Source organism: Thamnophis sirtalis, unplaced genomic scaffold (assembly GCF_051295495.1).
Source record: "Thamnophis sirtalis isolate CommonGarterSnake01/CBP01778 unplaced genomic scaffold, rThaSir2_p1.2 scaffold_2, whole genome shotgun sequence".
NCBI classification, from domain to species: domain Eukaryota; kingdom Metazoa; phylum Chordata; class Lepidosauria; order Squamata; family Natricidae; genus Thamnophis; species Thamnophis sirtalis.
In genome coordinates, this window is record NW_028261382.1 from 73588983 (window position 1) to 73609998 (window position 21016).

At 40.3% G+C, this 21016-nt stretch overlaps 1 protein-coding gene across 2 annotated transcripts; it reads right to left on the reverse strand.

Moving 5' to 3' along the window:
* Window positions 1–271: 271 nt before the first annotated feature.
* VDAC3 (voltage dependent anion channel 3) lies at window positions 272–15023 on the reverse strand. Of its 2 annotated transcripts, none has more exons than XM_087706100.1 (10): window positions 14895–15023; window positions 8436–8554; window positions 7521–7592; window positions 6908–6957; window positions 5090–5242; window positions 4470–4522; window positions 3194–3421; window positions 2248–2398; window positions 1255–1312; window positions 272–827 (listed from the first exon to the last, which is right to left on the reverse strand). In XM_087706100.1, the coding sequence occupies exons 2-10, from the start codon at window positions 8464–8466 to the stop codon at window positions 736–738; spliced, it is 888 nt and encodes a 295-aa protein (XP_087562226.1). In that variant the 5' UTR covers window positions 8467–8554; window positions 14895–15023; the 3' UTR covers window positions 272–735. The 2 variants fall into 2 exon arrangements, with proteins under 2 accessions (XP_087562226.1, XP_087562227.1); XM_087706101.1 differs by lacking the exon at window positions 14895–15023 and adding an exon at window positions 13374–13480.
* Between the last annotated feature and the right edge of the window lie 5993 nt (window positions 15024–21016).

The following is a 21016-nucleotide window of genomic DNA, read 5'->3' on the forward strand; positions in this document are numbered from 1 at the left end:
TATTCAGCATGTTCTTTCCTCCACTGGTGAAGAAAAGGTCATTTAACTTGCTACTATATTTATTCTCTATCAAGTGCTATATAAAAGAATCTAGTTTTTCTACTGCAGAGAGAGCAGCACTTTTAAAGGATTTCCTTTGGCAGCAAAACCGTGTGAGTTACAGAAAATGTCATGCAATTCCCCCTCCAACAATTATTTTCCTAGCTTGGCCTGTTTGGTCCCAAACGGGGAACATTTAGGATTTGGAAAGTAGCATTAATCAAACAAAGGATTGGGTTCCAAATGTGATTTCATTTATTTCCATTTTGATGCAAAACCAAAGCTTTCACTACAGCACAGAAACCAGTTTTACAAAAGGTCATGAAATGTTGGACATGCACGATGTGATAAAGTGACACAGAAGGATGGGAAGTGGGAGATTCTTCCTGTTAACCAGATGCTATGCTGTCTTCCAAGGAACACTTTTAAAATAACTGAAGAACTGAACTGAAATGTAGCATTACAACTTCCATGTAACATTACAACCATTACAACTTCCATGCATTCCTTCAAGTATTGCCCTTCATTAGGTTGCACTCTCCAGACTTCAGTGTTGGGGGTTACAACAATTCTTTGGAAGAATATTGAGTTCACGCTTTTTGAAGTTTCACAGAAGAGTTTAAGGCCAGAACATGTGGGGTTTTATTTTCTCCTTCATCTTCCAAATAAAGATCTAATACTTCATCAATACCTACATTAAGCTTCCAGCTCAAATCCCAGACCGATTTTATGGCCGCCGGTGCTGAAATTCTTGCCATCAATCAAAGTTGAGAGAGTCAACTTCACACCTGGTAGAAAGAGGACATTGTTAGAGAATGAGAAACAGCAGAATTAGAGAATAAGGGGGAAAAATAACAACACATAGGAGGAGAAAGGCTGGGAAATCTGAAGCACAGAATGCCAGGTTTCGAACTATTATCCATTTGCTGGAGAGTTTCAACATGAGAAATCCCCAGAGTAGCTTGGTTTAATCTAGCTGCCTTCCCTTCATTTGCCCTTCAGTTCTTGGGACAGGACTCTCCCTTGGCATGAATGGTACAACACGTACTATTCTTGGCCAGATTCGTATACTCCACTCCTGTGATCCACATGGAATCTCGCTGAGCTATTCTGAATTACAGCTGTCATTGCCTCCATGCTTCCAAGCCGATGATCACAATTGCTGGAAGCTTTGTTACAATTATTATTAAAATGAAAAGCAAATGATTAACGTACCAGGTCGGAGAGTCTGAGTGTAACCAAGTCCAATGAGGCTGGCATTATTCACTTTGGCCTAAAAAGAAATAAAAGTGCAGCACATAAATAACACATGGGCTCCTTCCTAGGATAAGCATTTATGCATATATCTTGAACGCTGAACTAAAGCTAACAACTTACAGATAAGGAAAAGCTAATAACAATTGCCCGTTAAAAAAAAAACTTTTGCTGTGCAAGGATTCGCCTTCACTGACCTTGGATAAATAGTTCCTACAACCATAGATATAAATCTTGCTGTTCTTATATATAAAATTACTGGGAAATGACTTTCTTTTTCAGTCTAGAGGCCAGAAATTATTTTATCCTCCACATACATTGGTAAATAAATAGCTAAAGTTCTGTTAGAAATTAGAGATAATAAAATTGCATTTTTTTTCCTACTCAAGTCTCTGAAATCTATCCATGAATCCCAGGTTAAGGACACTTAAGCTTAAAGCTACCATCAGCAAATGATCATATTCACAAACTTATTTGTAAGCCAGTAGTGTTCACTGAAGCATACAAAACAGTTCCAAAAGAAGATCCCAAAAGGAAAGATTTAATATTAGTGTTTCCCATCAAAGTCATAAATTAAACTAATTAAAAATGCTCTATGTTCCATATTCTAAACTAAGTAGCAGCAAAAACAGGTGTGACGCATTCAGAGAGGAGATTCAGAAATTTTGCTAAATAATTTTTTAGTGAGATGCAAACAGTCCGTGCTTGCCCCCAATTCTGCTGTTCAATGTCACGTCACCCAAACTTGCCAATGGCTAACAAGCCAATCTCAAATCAGCCTGAAGCTGGCTTAAACTGAAATGAGCCAGATTGATGGCAGATTCTGAAAAATCATTAATCAACGAGGAGTTTCCAAACTTCTAAGTAAATAGGAGGAGGAAAGAAGAATATGACATCCAAACAACTCCATTAACCAACGCAGTTATAATATTCTAGAAAACGCAAAATTCTTACCGAGATAGAGGCTTTATCATCCAGCTGGTATTTGGAGGCAATGCCAAACCGAGTGTTATTGCTACCGGCAGTCCAAGCAAGACTTACAGCTGTTTCAACCTTGTCATTAACCTTCTGGTAGATTGAGCCACCAAATTCAGTGCCATCGTTCCTGTTGGTAACAAATCAGAAGAAATCCCATTTCTGCCCTTAAAAGAATTCTGCCTAAAATTCAAAAAAAACCCTCCCCACACACACAATCACACCTTTTGTTTCCCCTGTTCTCCTTGAGTAAACAGACTGACAAGTGTCTGAATAATCCAATTGAATAATTTCTCCCTGGCCTTGGCATTCTTTTAATGTATCCAACATTTCAGAGCGAGGTGATTTACAAACATTCCTCAAGAACAGTTGGAATCAAAAAGGTTACAAAAATATGAATTTCTCCAGCTGTACCAGGGGATGGAACAAGCACACACAGTAAAGTTAAAAATCATATACCAATTCTTGAAATCAGAAATGTGGTTTACACTTTTTCTAAATAACATGCTTTATTCAAAGACCTGAGCTTTCATTAGATCCTTCCAAATTCCTGATTTTTTTTTTTTAAAGCCACAACCTTTTCCCTATAATCAGTGTAGATACAGGGAAGAAGATCTGGGAAGAAATATAAACAAGGAGTTCAAATTTTCCAGGATTGCGACAACCAGCGAATTAGCTGTGTCTGCACTCTCTGACCCGGTCAGTTATTCTCAAAACTTAGGGCCTTTTTCAAACCACAAAATAAAAAGTTTATCAGCTGCTTCTCTACCAAAATCTCAACTGATAAGAAACCTTCTGTTTTAGGTACAGCAAGGCTTCATTTAGTCTGAAGTCTGCACGCCCGCCCCCCCACTACCAAGACTCATTCACATACATTCGCTCACGTTCAGCCCCCGCCCACCCCTTGCCTTCCATCAGTACTTACACATTTGTATGCAGCTGGAAATCTGTTGCCTTGTAACCCAAGGCAAAATTATTCTGTGAAAGTTTGGATTTAGCAGTGTCAAAAGCCATCTGATAGCCAGCCAGCCAACCATCATAGCCCAAAACAGCCCAGCCATGAATGGTCGGCCCTGAAAGATCGATGTCAACGTTACAACCTAAATTTATATATTCTCGTTTGTAAGATGTCTTCAACTTCCCACTTTTCTTCCTGGCAAACGGGAGGTAAAGAAGAAGAAGAAGAAGAGAAAATGGAGTCAGGCTGTCTAGCAGATAGCACCGCTCATGTTTTATTGACATTTTCTACTACATGTTAAGGATCAAAGCTTTCTACAACTCAAATGTTATGAAAACAGTCAGCAACAAAGTTCCTGCAATAGTTAGAAGGCATCGATGGGATCCCCAAACTGTATTTTGTTGACATGTTAAAGATATGTTACACACACATAGAAGGACATTTTCTATTACCCTGTTTCCCCGAAAATAAGACCTCCCCGCATAATAAGCCCAATCGGGCTTTTGAGCGCATGTGCTAAAATAAGCCCTCCCCCCCAAAATAAGACATATATATATAACAACACAGCAGCAGCCATGAGGTGATCATGCTCACCACCTCCTGCACCTCAAAAATACCATGTTTTTCGGAGTATAAGACACATCAAGAATTTGAAGAGGCAAATTAAAAAAAAAAGTTTCTGCACTCTGCAGACCTCCCAAATACAGCAACTTTTTGCAGAAATGGGCCCATTCCCCTCCCCAAAAAGGCATGAATAGCCTTTAGGAGGCTTGTAGTGTTCCTGGGGGCTGTGGGGGGGGCAAAATTTCTGCCCTCCCCAGCCCTTAGCAGCACTCTGAAAGCCTCCTAAAGGCTATGCACAACCATTTTAGTGAAGGGGGTGGGGTTTCAGGAGGCAAAAAAATGCTGTATTCAGTGTATAAGACGCACCCATATTTTCAGCCTCTTTTTTGAGGGAAAAAGGTGCGACTTATACTCCGAAAAATACAGTAATAAGACCTCCCCGAAAATAAGGCTCAGTACTTATTTTGGGGGGGGGGGGCAAAAGAAAATAAGACCCACCTTATTTTCTGGGAAACATGGTAACAACTAATCTCCCACAGCCTGGCAATTTTCCAAAAGTGGGGTTCCAGGAGAGAGCGGGTGTCATGGATTTAGAACAACAGTATATATATATATATGTTGTACCACATCCTACAGGGGAAGGGTTGTAGCAAAAGAGGCCTTTTAGAGGAATACTTACCCTGTATTTGGTACAAACATGGTTTCAAGACTCAACTTCATTCCCTCAGCCAACTGCAAATGAAGAAAGGAAAAGAATACGTTGATTCTTTCTCCCCACAATATGGGTTACATTTTTGGGGTCCTTCAATTACCAGAAGGTTAACTGCAAGTCAGAAGAATGCAGAACATCTTAAAATCTCCCCAAATTAGGACTCATGGGATTCACGATTTTCTCATTCAGAATTCCTCCTCCTAATCTTTAGCTTCTAGGAGACCAATCCACCCAGTGCCCATCCTCAGATTTTAATTCTCCAAGGATTTCCACAGATCTAGTGCTACCCATGCTCATTTATTATTTATTTACTAATCAAATTTACACCCTGCTGCTGACAAAATAGGAAAATACACTAACAGTATAAAACATAGCATAATGTTACTCTAGCTATTTTAAATTTTGTACAGATCAGGATGAAGATCTGATCTAGGAAAAATGTGGGAGAAAATGATTTTTTTAAAAGGTTTCCTCTATAATGCACAAAACCTATTTTATTCTGGACTGCACAGAATAAATTAAGCGCAATTAATTGTACTACCTGTATTGATACAAGAGGTGTCTTAGGGTAAATTCCCCATTCTTACCTTATCTTCCATGGTGAGCTCTGTGCCTAAGGTGTTGTCAGTGTTCCATTTCTGAGTGAATGTAAGTCCATAATCCTTAAATTTATACTTAGTCTCAAGGTTGCCTGAGGCTTTGCCTGTGTCTGTATTGGAAGAGCCACTAGTAGTAAATTCCTGTAAACAAATTACATTTATCTTAAGTTGCAAAGATTTGGGTCTTTAACATGCAATGTTAACAAATTATACAATTTCCATCTATAACAGGGGTGTCCAATCTTGCCAACTTAAAGACTTGTGACTTCAACTCTCGGAATTCCCCAACCAGCCATGCTAACCCTTGCCAAGATTGGACACCCCTGATCTACAACAGGGGTTAGCAGCGTTATAAAAGTAGTCTACTGAATTTCAGGACCATATCAAGATATATTTCCCCTGTCCGAGGTCTTATCATTCAGGGTGTGCCATGACACCGACAAAATTATACCATTCCATACTACTATTGATCTATTAATATTGATAGTCTATTAATTCAGCATCAAGCTTTCTTGATTCTTTTCATTCTGGAGTCTTGGACTTAAGTTTCAAAACTCCCGTGCAAGAAAATCAGTGTTGATTTTTGCTCTGTACCTTCCTTGGTAGCCTTTTGGAAGAGTATGAGAGGATATCAGAAAGAGATAATTATTCTTCATCCATTTCTGGCAAGTGCCCTACTTCTTGTTTCAGTCATGCCCCACAGGCAGCCCTCAACAGAGGGGGACAGGAAAAATGCTAACCCTCCCTACTACTTTAATAAAACAGAATGTGCTTAAAGCTATCATACATTAGATCATGTAATACAAGACAGATATTTTAAAATCAAACATGAGACAGAAGAAATAAATCCCATTATTCCAGGTTAATATATCTTAAGTGTTGCAAAGATGTAGAGGGTGTTCAGCCCTTCTGGTGGTTGGCCAAAAAGCTACTGGAAGAAATAATCTTTCATTTCCCCTCCTCCCCCCACCCCAAGACAAATTTCAAAAACTGAACTCCCCACTAGAAATTCCACACTGGTATAGATGCCAATAAAAAAGAAAGAAAGTATGCAACATTTACAATTAATCTGATCAGGATTTAGGCCCTTAGACTGCTTTTAATAGTCAAGCACAATTTGAGAATTAGTGAGAATTTCTAAGCAGGTGAAGAATGGGCTGGGAAATGGTGCATGTGATAAAGAATGGGCAAATGTTTTATGCCAATTTCTCATTCTTTGGACAGTTCCAATATAAATGGTTCTTTTTAATAATGCAACACTTAGAGCCTCTTTATCACATTTTTTTAACCATCGGAATGGCTTTGAGACAGACTGGATTATGGTCTAAATAAATAAACCTTAACAAAAAGCATATAGAAGAGAATATAGTGTATTCTTACCAGCTAATTACACATCCAAAAACAGTGTTGCATGAAAAAAGGGGGAAAAATTAAATTAGCACCATTAATCCATCAGTAAAATTTGATTAATCCTACATATTACCACTTATACCTGGATTTCCAATTATATCAATCATTATATATTGCTGCAGTTATTTATCTCTCTTGGTATAATTGTTCCGATATGCCAGACAAATGCACGATAAAATTGTCATCAATCAAAGTCTTTCTTTGCCAGTTACTAAATCCACACTCCAAATTATTAAGCTGTTGAAAAATCATCACAAAACACTGATAGGGAGATAAGATTTGGGGATTCTAAAAGGGAATATTTGTAGGGGCTACATCTTTAGTATTACAGAGATTTTCCTAGATGTTTCACAAAGCCTTCTGTTACAGGAATGATTTAATAAGGTCACTGCTTACCACTCCGCTGGAGGACTTGGTCTTCAAATCTAACTTGACCATTCCAAACCCTAAAATTAAAATACACAGCAAAATAAATGATGTGATAAACCACACTTATTTGTCTGAAATAGTTACAGACAAAGGCAATATGAGCACGTCACTTAATAACAGGAATTCCAGTTGCTTGCCTGGTCCTGTCATGCTCTTCTGAAGTTCTTACCACGCTCAGGAAAAATCTAGAGATTTATCTATCCCCACATAAACCCTTGGAATAAGTAAGTTACCATTCTCAGAAACTGATTTAATAATAATTGTAGATTTTTCCAAAATTATGTGAAAAAATATCAAGATTATTTATTAATTGCTGACCTCTGCTATTGCACTCCCTTTATGTTCCACAATTAGTGAAGTCTAGAAAAATACATTTTTAAAAAGCTTGAGTCCTGAGCATTGCAAAAAAAAATCTTGCAAGTTTAATGTTATCCAATTGATAAAAATCAACATTTTTTAAGTCACTTGAAAAGAGGATTTCCCGAAGAGATAAGTAGTATCAGTATCATTTTTTTGATGGCTAGTCTAAGGTTGAGGTGAAAAGAAAAAAAACTGGGTTTGTGGGCATTACGTTACTCACCATATCCTTTGTTGAATACATCTCTAGCAGATTTCCCCAAGTCACAATAAGCTGGTGGAATATTCTTGGGGTCTATAAAAAGCAGGATTGCAACAGATTTAGAGATAACTCAAGCATATACATGGACACAACCTCAGTAGCGGTTCACAACTCTTTGTATGTCACAAATGATGAAGTCCTGACAGTCTATTCACAAACCTTCAGGGATAGAAAACTTGTGAAAAATACTGTATGTTGAAAAACACAACACCCAACAATTGAATTAGACTCCAGCAATACATTTCTTCCAAACCACGGCCCTCCCTTGTACAGCCTTCCAACAATAACATTATGATTCATTTCAAGAATTCTCCATTCCTGCCCATCCTTCACAGATTTTTGATCCCAACTTTCTTGATTCCTCTACAAGAAATTTCCAGGCCTGTGGGAATCCAGAAGTTGGAAAGTGAGTTGAAGTTCAACAGGGTATCTTATTTCTTTGAGAGGAAATGTTGTTTTCGTCCTGATTTTGGACCCTGGGACCTGTCTCTTTATATTAATAAATCGACTGCTGGCTTTGTCATGTGGATCTCTTGCTGTGTTTTTCCACTGAAATGCTGTTCACTAACAACCTTATTGCTACTAAGGATGTTTTCCGGCTTCTCAAAAAAATTAATAGTTTTCTTTCCCCTGAAATTTGCTCAACAAGAATTTTAATCTTGCCAAACATGGTTTCTAATATGGCCCCTCAGAAGACAAGCAAGAATTCCTTGCAAATGTTCAACAAAACGTAAGATCAAAGCAGTAACTTTCTTATTAATATACACCATCCCAGGACTCTTGGTTTCTAATTATTTACTTGAAACGTTTGAACATTTCTAAGAATACACATATTTATGCAGACATTTATAGAGCAAGAGTGAGGAAAAGACTTACCTGACACTCTAGGGGGACAGGAGGAGTACATGCTTGCAGACTCTGTATTTCACAGCTTAGCTCCTAAATCATTTACCTCACTGTGAATCTACAGAAGGACTCGCCTCTTTTAAGTATACCTGTCCAGTATGGAAGAGAGGGGGAAAAAAGTGTTATCAATAGAATATAATAGCTAGCACATAGCATACTGTATGTTTAATATTCTCAAAATTCTGAACCCCTAATCCTAAATTTGATGTACACTTAGAATACTACTCCAATAAAGAGGATCTAATACATTCCTAGACCAGGACGATATACCTGATACAGCATTATATTTAATACCAAGGAAATTCAAATCACAGTTTTATTTTAGACAATATTCGGTATGACTCTAAATCAGTTTCCATTTTCTCAGTCTAAACATATTTCACATAATTCTTTTGGCATCCCTATCTTTTAGGTCCCAATAAGTTGAACAGATTTCTTGATGAATAGTTTTGATTAACCTCAAAACACATTTGAGTGTGCCAGCAACATACTAACTCAAAATATTATTTTCAGTGACACCAACTTCTATGAGAATCAGAATATTGTTAAGTGCTAGATACACATTCTCATACTATACCATAAGTTGTTGACAAGGTATTCCAGTTTGTCTGAAAAATGCATATTTACCCAAATTTAGGTTATTAATTCCCACCTACATTCTTTCTATCGGAAAGATTCTGGATGTGAAAAGCAACAAACACTACTGGCTTTATCTTAAATAAAATTCCAGAGTAAGCACCCCACTCCAAATATATAGCAAGCCATCATAGACAATCTGTGTGAATAGCTGTGTCATGCAAAATATGGCATTTGTTTATTTAATCAAATATATATGCCCACTTTTCTCACCCAAAGTGACTCTGTGTGGCGTACAATTAGGCCAATGATTTACCCATAGTGTAAAATCAATTAAAACAATTACAGCAATTATTAAAACCAAGTTCATGAGAGGTTTAAAATCAGAATGTTACATGTTGTGTGGTCTCCCTGCTGTCTAAGGCATCCCCAGGCCTGTTGAAGAAACCATGTTCTGAGAGCTTGACCCGACTATCTAAAGGGACATTCTAAGTGTTCCAATAATAGTGTGACCTTGAAGTGTTCCACTTCTGGAACATCTAGGCAGGTCCAGTTTGAAGTGAGACATTACTGGACACTTGAGAATGGGCTTGCTTTGATGTAACAATCTGTTCCAGAGTCAGAACAGTGTGATAGAAACATTTGCATATTTCTAAGCATGAGATTGTGTGCATTTGAGGGATGTGCATGTACAATAAGGAAGTACTCCAACATTGGGGGGAGGGGGTTTCCTAAAATGCATTCAAAACATATAAAAGCGTCACAGATGCCTGCTTCCTTCCATCTGAATGTTGACGTAATGGATGCTACTGGGACATTTCTTGAGCAGGTTTTTATAAAAAAAAATAAAAAGTCACACTCGTTTTAACACATTTGTTGAGAATTTGTAAGCAAAGAAATCTGCTTTTTTGGACTGACCATCAGACTATTGATAGGATACAACTCTGTGTCAACAAAGAACAGATAGGTCAGCAAAATCAGCACATTCGCATTCAGTAATCCCATCAGTTCCTAACCTTACCGCTTACTATTCTCTGCAAGTTAATGATTCCTGAAACTTGCAGACATCTTTAAAAAAGAGATTCAGACTAAGCCTTTCCATTCTTTGCATTAATCCTTGTCACAATAAATGATTCTTCCAAAAATATACATTGCTTAGCAAAAGATATGTAGAAATATTCTACTTTTGTAAGTGTCTATGACATGCACATCTTCTGCTGTTTTGTTCTTATAATCCTTTTTCAGTTCTAAGAGTATAGAATAACAATGTTGGAAGGGAGTTTGTAGATCATCTAGTCCACCTCACACCCCACCCAAGCAGGAGGCAACATTTCTGACAGATGGTAATCCAGTCTCTTCTTGAAAGCTTCCAGTGATGAAGCTCCTCCTGTGCTCTCTCATATCAAATGATGCTTAGATAAAAGTCACTTTACTACAGAAAAAAAAAGATAGGACCAAGAGTATCTTGTGTACAGACTGAGTGTAAGATGGACAAGTTATTATCTCTCCCCCCCCCCATCACTTCCGGTATCTAGTTTAGGAGTATATAAACATGATTTGTTTATATAACAAATCTGACTTAGGAGAGGGGAACAAATGACTAATGCAATTTCCAGAGTTAGAATCTACACAATTACAAAAATGCACCAGTTTCAACTACCATTCAATCTGTATCATTTCTCAAGTGAAAAAAAAAGCATCACTTTCTAATAAAAAAGACTTTGTTGGTAAGTCATTATTTCAATGACACAATTCAGGAAACTCATAATCTTGGGGGAAGGTTTGGAGGGGAACATCCTCCATGTTGAATTCAAAGCATCACTTTCTAATTTATACAACTTATGCAGTTTGTCTCATTCATGAGGTTTTTGCAAAGGGCATTTCAAATAATAGCCCACTCCATTTTTCCCCCTACACCTGCTTCCTTTGTCTGAATAGCTTCTACTCAGATTGCTTGCTAATAGAGAAAACATGAGCTTTGTGTAAGACAGCAAAATTCACTCTTGCACTGATGCTGTGCTCAATTGAAACTATACCATGTGGCTCAGTCTTAATAGAAGTTGGTTCATGGTATGAACTACAAGATCAGCAACTTACTGATTTTCAACAGCAGTGCCTGCCACAACCTTAGGTGCTTCTGTGAATGACCACATTATAAGGTGAGCTCAGAGTGGAGTGCTCTTTCAGACTGGTATTGCAGCACAGCATTTCCACAAGAGGGTACCAAAAATTCAAATAAAACCCCTTGCAAAATTCATATCTGTATTAATATGTACCTAGCCAAGTTGATGCATGGTAATCCAGCCAATTGCAAGCTGTAACTATGAGGGACTTTTAGACTAAGCTGTATCAACTCATCATACAATAGTTTTGAAAATAAACACTGGAATTGAGTTATTTCCTATTTTCCCCTTAGGATAAAAGAATCTGCTTCCTTGAGGCGCCAGTAAATTTCCTTTTGAATTGATGTAACAAGTATGGGAGGAGTTTTAGCTCAATCTTCCTATAACACTATAAATGAATCATTTTAATAACCTAGATCAGGGGTGTCAAACTCACAGCCCAAGGGCCACATGCGTCACATGCTGACCACGCCCATCAACTGTTTAGCGAAGCAGAAAAAAGTTCCCGATACATCAAGGGGTGATGATATAACGGCATGAGTTTGACACCCCTGACTTAGATGAACTATAAAGTAGTGTAACCAAACCAACGAATTTGCACAACAGGTTAAGTACAAAAATGCAAGCAAATGTACGCATACATGCATGCATGCATATATATATATATGATTTATGTTCACACGACTGTAAACAAGAATGTGTGTTGGTATTCCTAGATACAACCCATCGGCTGATTCACAATAGGTATTAAAGCTGAAGCACTTTATATACATGGCACAATACATGTATCTTCAAATACAGTCTCACATAGGACTTAATATACGCCTTAGAATATATTGCAAGAGGTTAAATAGACAAGGGAGTAGAACACTTTTTTGAATATGTTGGGAATACAACTTTTCACCTTTTAGCCACTTTTTAAGTTTGTTTTTAAAAGATTAGAATATCAAGGTAGCCAGGTGGTTTTTAAAAAAAAAAAACCATTTGTGGATTGTGACATCATTGCTGACTTTGCAGTACATGTAATTTCCCCATATGTGACCTAATTAGGGAGAAGGGAGAGGGCATTATTGCATACTCTAATTCATTCTTCATTTTCAATTGGGGGGGGGGGGAGAAACGGAATTAAACATTTGACCAAACTGAGCAGAATGACATAAGGTGATAGATAGATCGGAAGTACTTAGTTCTTGAGTTCCTGATAAAAAGACATATGAAAAATAAAGATCTCTATTCAACCAAAAAGCTGTTTATGGCCTGAACCTTGTGAACCTTCAAGATTTTAAAATGTGGTTTTGCCATTCTAGTCGTGGGCATCCACCACCAGATTGATGGATGAGACAATTTTTTGGGAGTGCATAATTGGAGAGTCCTGGTTGTATGTTCTTTATGTGGGTTTCTGAATTTATGTTCTTGATGTTATATGGCTTTTGATTGCAAGACAGCATTATTTTCTTTGGGATTTTATTTGATGCATGCCACCAGAGTCGTGAATCCATTTGGTTTGCTTTAGGTTATGAATACATGCCACTCCATGCTATTTTGAAGGATATAATTCAAATGTTATTTATGCCACTTTCCCACTGTCCTATCATCCTCTTTAATAAAAATGACTATAAACTAGTTTACATAAGCATGCTGGTCACCGGCTGCTTGAAGCAGAGGACACACATTCTTCAAATGTTTTTATCTTACCCTATCCATTTCAATGTTCAGATTAAAAAATAATAAAACAAGCACCATCATCCAATAATCATGCTAGTTGAAGTCTGGGCCATAGTCCAACCCATCCAGATGGCACAAAGTTGGGCAATTCTACATCAAACCAAGTTGGCTGGACAGACACCTAGCCTGGTTTAACTCTTCAATTCTTCAATTCTAAATTTTAAAAGATAAGAGGCAATCAAACATCCTTTCCACAGCTGTATTTATTCTGTTCTGCTACCTTACCTTTCTTGCCAAGGAGCCAAGTCACTATATTGGTCCCTCCCGTGTTGATCTGTACAGCCAACCTTGTCAGAAAGGCTGGATTCAAAGACACTTTCTGCAGGGTGCTCAAGGCTATGCAAGGGTCTGAACCTCAATCTGATTATGATGCACATACTCCATCTCCTGTTTCATTTTCAGTCCAAGCCTCTCCAATTCTAAGCCCATATTATAACCAATCCTTTCCCAGACATGTCAGAACTGTAATTCCTAGGAAACACACCTGAAGGTTGGGAGGCTCGGAACCTACCCATCTTGCACAAAGATGACTTTGCTTCCACCCTGCTGCCCCTCCATGGCAGCCTCTGCCCTTAGCATATTAAACCAAATCCCAAGGTTAATAAACCAAAATGGCTCCTACCAAGCCAAAGTAAACAATGCGCATTGTGACCTCATGGGATACACCAGTCTCCACACCAGCCCTCAAGGTGAGGTCTCATGTGTTGAGTTTGGCTTAGCATCAGGATTTGTTCTGATTTATTTTATATATCCCATTTTATTTTTACAAATAACTCAAGGTAGTGAACTTATCTAATACACCTTCCTATCCTGGTTTATTTTATTTATATCCCACTTTATTTTTACAAATAACTCAAGGCAGCCAACCTAACACGCCTTCCTATCATGCTTTCTTTTATTCATTTGTATTCCACATGATTTTTATGAATAACTCAAGGTGGCAAACATATCTAACATTCCTTCCTATCGTGCTTTCTTTTATTTATTTATATATTTGTATGTATCCTTTATTTTTACAAATAACTCAAGGCAGCCAAGATATCCAACACAACTTCCTACAGTACCATGTTTTATTTATTTATTTATATCTCACTTGTTTATTTTTACAAATAACTTAAGGCAGCCAACCTAAGACACCTTCCTATCATGCTGTTTTATTTATTTATATCCCATTTTATTTTTTTACATATAACTCAAGGCAGCGAACATAATATCCCACTCACCTTCCTCCCACCAAATTTGCTGCCCACCCTTCAGTGCTAGTGGCCCAGCCAGCATCCTGTATAACTGGACCCACCGAGTGGGGGAAGGCTTACTGGGAACCCCAGTCCCTTCACCTGCAGAGGCACCAGGTGCCTGTAAGGCTTAGCATGGGGGGGGGTTGTTTAAGGAAGGGGAGCATGTCTGGATCCCAGAAATGCCCCTTCCCCATGCCTTTGCCCCCCCACATGCCCTCATGCCCCTCACATCCCCTTCCACATGCCCTCATCCCTCCCCCACATACCCACCCCCACATCTCATGTCCCCCACATCCTCTCATGCCCCCCATGTCCTCATTCCCCCTAATATGTCCTCATGCCCCCCATCCCCACCCACATGCCCTCATTCCCCCCATCCCCACCCCCATGCCCCCATGTCCTCATGCCCCTCACATGTCCTCATGCGCCTCCATGCTCCCCGCACACCCTCATGCCCCCCCATCTCCTCATGCTCCCCGCATCCCCTTACAATAGCTCCGACCTTCCCCACAGAGAACGAGTAAATGGGTGCGGGATGCTCAAGTGCGGCCTTAATAGAGATTAATATAATTTATTATATAATATAAATTAATATAACTAATACAACCAAAAGGGAGGAGTCTGCTCCCCACAACCTCCCCCACCCGAGACCTCAGCCCACCGAAGTCCCCGAACCTCCCCGGCTGCCCCTCTTTGAAGGGGGGGAAATAGGTGAGGGAACAGGCTCCCCCCGCCCGCAAGCCGCCTCCCTCGCCCACCGGCCGCACCTCAGGGGCGCCTCTTCCGCCGCCTCAGCCTCGGCCGCCTGACCGTCCCTCCGTGTCAAAAGCTGAAGGTCTCTCTCCCTTCGTTTCTGCGCACCGCGCAGGCGCAACGCTCGAGGCCCGGCTTAGGCCACGCCCTTTTGGCTGAACACGGCTGGCGAAGGGCGCAGGCGCGTCGATCCCCGCCGGTTCTTGCGCAGAGCCTTTTTCCTCTTCTTTTTTTTTAAATAAACCGCGCACGCGCGCTAAGGCCTTCTACGGTTTCAAACTCCGAATGGAGCGTTTTCCTCCGGCTTTGTTTTAATGGGCGCCTACGATGATTTCACCGCAATTAAGCAATAGCCCTTAAACCTATATACCGTTTCACGGTGCTTTACAGCTGTCTCTAAGCGGTTTACAGAGGCAGCATATTGTCCCCCAACAATCTGGGGCCTCAATAATGGTTTGGCCTACTTCAGATGAACAGAGTTGGAAGGGACCTTGGAGGTCACCTTGTCCAACCTGCCCCCACCCACCCCTGCCCAAGCAGGAGACTCTACACCATTTCTGACAGATGGAACAAAGTTGCCTTCAGAAGTTGTGGGAGCTTCATCGCTGGAAGCTTTCAAGAAAAGATGGCTGCCATCTGTCAGAAATGGTATAGGGCAGTGTTTCTCAACCTTGGCAACTTGAAGATGTCCGGACTTCAACTCCCAGAATTCCCCAGCCAGCATTTGCTGGCTGGGGAATTCTGGGAGTTGAAGTCCGGACATCTTCAAGTTGCTAAGGTTGAGAAACACTGGTATAGGGTCTCCTGATTGGGCTGGGGTTGGACTAGATGACCTACAAAGTCCCTTCCAACTCTGTTAACCTGATGTAGATGGCACTCCAGTCTCTTCTTGAAACCCTGCAGGGATGAAGCTCCCGTAACTTCTGAAGGCAATTTCTGTTCTATTGGTTGATTGTTTCCACTGTCAGGAAATTCCTCTTTGAATTGAATTGAATCTCTCCTTGTTCAGTTTCCATCCTTTGTTCCTTGTCTGGCATTCAGGTGCTTTGGAAAACAGCTTGACCCCCTCATTTCTGTGGCAGCCCCTCAAATATTGGAAGACTACCATCATGTCTCCCCTGTTCCTCCTGTTTACTAGACTAGCCATGCCCAGTTCCTACAACTGTCCATCTTTAGCCTCCGGTCTCCTAATCATCCTGGTTGCTCTTCTCTACACTCTTTCTAGTGTCTTTTTAATAGTGTAGTGACCAAAACTGGATGCGGAATTCTAGGTGTGGGTTTACTAAGGCTATAAAGCTGCATAAGGTTATAAAATACTGCATCCAGTGTTACTACTCAAGGTGTCGTGGCTTAGTGGCTAAGATGCTGAGCTTGTCCATCAGAAAGGTCAGCAGTTCGAATCCCTAATGTTAGGTAACGGAGTGAGTTCCTGTTACTTGTCTCAGCTTCTGCCAACCTAGCAGTTCGAAAGCACATAAAAAATGCAAGTAGAAAAACAGGAACCACCTTTGGTGGGAAGGTAACAGCGTTCCGTGCTCCTTTGGCATTTAGTCATGCTGGCCACATGACCATGGAGATGTCTAGACAGTGCTGGCTCTTCAGCTTTGAAACAGAGATGAGCACCGCCCCCTAGAGTCAGGAATGACTAGCACAACTGTGTGAAGGGAACCTTTACCTTTATTAGTACCTCACTTGATCTTGATTGAATCCCTTCCAATAATTATTTGGAAATTGCAGTTGAGAAGATTTGCAAACTTCCACTCAGGAAGTTTTTAGAAAAAAAAACAACTTCAGAAGGGGTGGGGATATTCTGAGTTAATTGTCCTCTAATAAATGCACTAATTAAATCTTGTAATTAATCATGACACCAGCAACTTGGTATTTATTTGCATCTGATTTTGCATTGAAGATTTGTCCTCATGAAATCAAGTTTCTCCTGCCCTTGAGAAACCAAATGTAAATTAATGCACCACCTCTCGCTTTTCAGCATTAGTTTCCCTCTTGCAGGGGCTTCAGCAGATCGATGGGCTTTGTGGTCACAAGGTCTGGCGCAGGGGAAGTCTGAGGCTTCATTCCATTGGAATCAATAAGACAAAAGTCACCCAAGGTGACGTGACATGTCTTCTTTACGGAGGGTGATGGATGCTCTACTTTGACCGGGCATCCTGGCGATGCGTCCCGAGCCTCCACCTGCCTCCAAATTAAGATAGCACCGTTTCCAGGGACCCACCCTGACAGGATCTAGCAAGTCACAGTGCAGGGAACAACTGTCTATTGCACTATTTATATGCATAATTTTCTATTTGTTTTGTCATGTTTATGTAGTGTATATTGGAGGTGGTGACCCTTTGAGAGCTGTATGCAACAAAATTTCATTTTAATGTGTGCCGATTAGTCTACATTCAAAGGGACAATAGTTTATTCTATTATTCTATTCCAGGGGTGTCAAATTTGTGGCATCACATTATCGTGATGTATCACTTCTCCCTCCTCCCCTTTGCTAGACTGGGGTGGGCTCGGCCAGCATGTGACACATCCATTCTGTGAATTTGATACCTGTTCCATTCCATTCTTTTACTCTATTCCATTATTCTATTCTATTCTATTAGCTCAGATTCAGGCTGCAGAACCTCAGGCCACCAGAGGGCAGGAAAAACATGGTGTCTCTGAGGCCCCCTCGTGGCGATCTGGTGTTTTGCACCCAACAGGGCAGTTCTAACAGCACTTGGAGGGACGCAGTGACTCAGTAGCTAAGGCACTGAGCTTGTTGATCAGAAAGGTCGGCAGTTCAAATCCTTGGTTCCCAGTAACGGAGTGAGCTCCTGTTTCTTGTCCCAGCTTCTGCCAATCTAGCAGTTCAAAAGCACATGAAAATGCAAGTAGAAAAATAGGAGCCCACTTTGGTGGGAAGGCAACAGCATTCCATGGCCCTTTGGCAGGGAGTCATGCTGGCCACATGACCAGAGATGTCTTCAGACAGCGCTGGCTCTTCAGCTTTGAAAGGGAGATGAGCACCGCCCCCTAGTCAGGAACGGCTAGCACATATGTGAGGGGAACCTTTACCTTTAATAGCACTTGAGAACATGGACTCACCTTACCGTGGATTAATGTGAATAGCCAGTCAATCCAATCCAACCCAACCTTTCACCTGAATTCTACAATGGAACCAAGCCCTTAAAGGAACAAGGTGCTCCTAGACTTTTTATTTTTTTAAAAAGGTGTTACAGAAGATCGTTTTTGAACTTTGGAGCTGCTCAGAAGCTGCTGACCTTTATCAGCCTTTTCCTGTGTAGGGTATACAGGTGATTTGCAAAACCCGTCCTTGTTTACTGGGCGTTTTCATGTTTGCAGAAATGGAGATAAATGTTTGAAGTCATTGTTAGACAATCATATTAGTCTACGATGACCAAAACTAACAAAAAAGGGAGTCAAGAAGGCTTATATTGAAGTCTTAATTGGAAAAGATGCTGCCAAACTATTTAAATCAGGTGTCCAAACTTGGGAACTTTTAAGACTTGTGGATTTCAACTCCCAGAATTCCCCACAAGTCTTATAAAGTTCCAAAGTTTGGACACCCCTCATTTAATGCCTCCCAATACAGGTTCACCTCAGCTTACAACCAGTTGAGCCCCAACCTTTCTATTGCTAAGTGATAACATTTGACTGAGCTTTGCCTCATTTTATTTTTCTTGCCAGTTAAGTGAATCTGGCTTCCCCCTTGACTTTCCTTGTAAGATCACAAAAGTGGATCCAGAAGACCCCAGAACACTGGAACAGCTGAGTCAGTTGCCAATCATCCAAATTTTAATCACATGATCCTGTGAAAAAGTCATGTTCTTTTTCAGCTCCATCAGAACTTCAAAACAGTCACTTAATGAAATGTTGCAAATTAAAGATGACCTGCATTTATTCCCCTGAATAAAAGGGTCTCAAAGAATTTCAGTGCTTGAAAATCTCTCTCCAATTACTGAGAAATATGGGCCAGGAATATTATTTTGAATGCTGTTTTGGTTTTTTTGCTAAAACAGCACTAAAAGATAAAGATGCTTTTAATATTAGCTCATCTAACTCAAATTAGCCATGCTTTTCTGCAGTATAGTGCCCTATTTCTTAATTTTCGTGGTTGTGTCCCATCCTCATATTAAATCGGAACAACCCTGCTTTTGAGTTCACACAAGAGTGACTGCTACTTTTGTCGTCTATTAAGGCAGTGTTTTTCAACCTTTTTTGTGCAAAGGCACACTTTTTTCATGAAAAAAATCACGAGGCACACCACCATTAGAAAATGTTTAAAAAATTTAACTGTGCCTATATTGACTATATATAAAGTGTTTTTCCCACGGCACACCTTACACTATGTCACGGCACACTAGTGTGCCGCGCCACACTAGTTGAAAAACACTGTATTAAGGAACAAATGTTTTAAAATGGAAAGCATTAGTTTTTAACGTGTTGTTGTTTTTTTCCCTTACCTTTAAGCATGTTGAAGCCAAAACAGCTGCCTACATTGTTATTTAGCTAATTGTTTGCTCAGTAAGGCATGCAAACATTGTATATTAAGATAATTTTATTTGGTTTTAGGAACATTGACGTGGGGTAAGCATTGGAAGGTAACTGCCCAGTATTTTTGTGATTTTCCCCTGTAAGAACATGAAACTTTCCCCAATTTAGTGTCACCCCCCCCCAAAAAAAAATCCAGCTCCGACTTGCATATTGGTGACAGTTGGTGTAGGTGTGCTTACCTGAACAAGTTAAATCCAGAGTAAAATCTCACAAAGGCAATTGGTCTCATGCACAGCTTTTCCTTGCTGCTTTTTAAAACCAGTTTTATCATTAACTTCTGTTACCGCTTATCATCCCCTAATCAGTCCCAAATCATGTTCACAGGACTTTTCTTCAGAGGATCAGTGGATCTTGGTGTCCCAGGCTCCCATTTAAAAACCAGTAAAAAACAGTTTTCAACTCCGCGGTGAATTCAAGATTCGGGTAAAAGATCGGAGAGCAGTCAGTCCATGAGGGAAGACGTCAAATGTGCCACCATTCAAAAATGACCCCTAGGTTGGAGCCACCCGAGGCATGCTTTCCCAATCAGGCGGTTCATGCAAAACAAGCTGTAAAACAAGCTTTCAACCTTGTGATGCTATAAATGTTAAGAGCGCCATTTTGGTGCCATAGTTGAGGTGTTGGCCTAGAAACCAGGAGACCGTGAGCTCAGGCCCCACATTAGTCATGAAAGCCAGCTAATTTTGGGCTAATTCTTCTCTCCACCCAACTCACTTCACTGGCTTGTTATTGTGGAGAAAATAGGAGTTGGTAGTGGTACTAGGTATGTTCACTGTCATAAAGGATATAATAATCTAGTAACATTGGACACAAGCCACTCCTGAGTAAGTGGCTCATGTCTCTATGTCCAGGCATCCAGGAAATGGGCCTTGAATTACTTTCGGGAACAAACCAAACTCAAATCTTCAAGGCATTATCCTTTTGTCCTATTCAATAGCACAGAGGGGAGCATTTCATTCAATGCTACCAACTAGGAGAGGCAATCTTCTACCTACACAATGTTTTGAGAGAGATTGCCTGGGGAATGTGTTTTAGCCAGGTATTGATTTAATGCATGGGTCTTCAAACTTGGCAGCTTTAAGACTTGTGGACTTCAGCTCCCAGAATTCTCCAGCCAGCTGGAGAAAGCTGCCAAGTTTGGGGACCTCTAAATTCTTAATATGTCTTCCACTTCTTTAATAGCTCATGGAAATCAATCCAGCAGCAGGAAGAGAAGACTTGCTGTTGAGGAAGCTGTTCTTTTAAGCCACACCCCCAGCACTTTAGATGTTGGGTTGGAGTGATCGAAAGATTGGCCATTCAAGACCCAACTGCTGTGATGAGTGGAGTTGCCATTCCCGCCAACCAAGCAGTTCGAAAGCATGCCAATGTTGAGCGGATAAGCAGGTGCCACTTTGGTGGGAAGGTAACAGGCGTTTCCCATGGGCCTTGGCGTAGTGGCCCCATGGCCAAGGAAGCATCTTCAGACAACGCTGGCTCTTTCTCACTTAGAAAGCAGAGATGAACACTCCCCCACCCTCCAAAGTGGGACAGGATAGGAGAGGGAAACATTCACCTCTTTTTAAAAAAATTC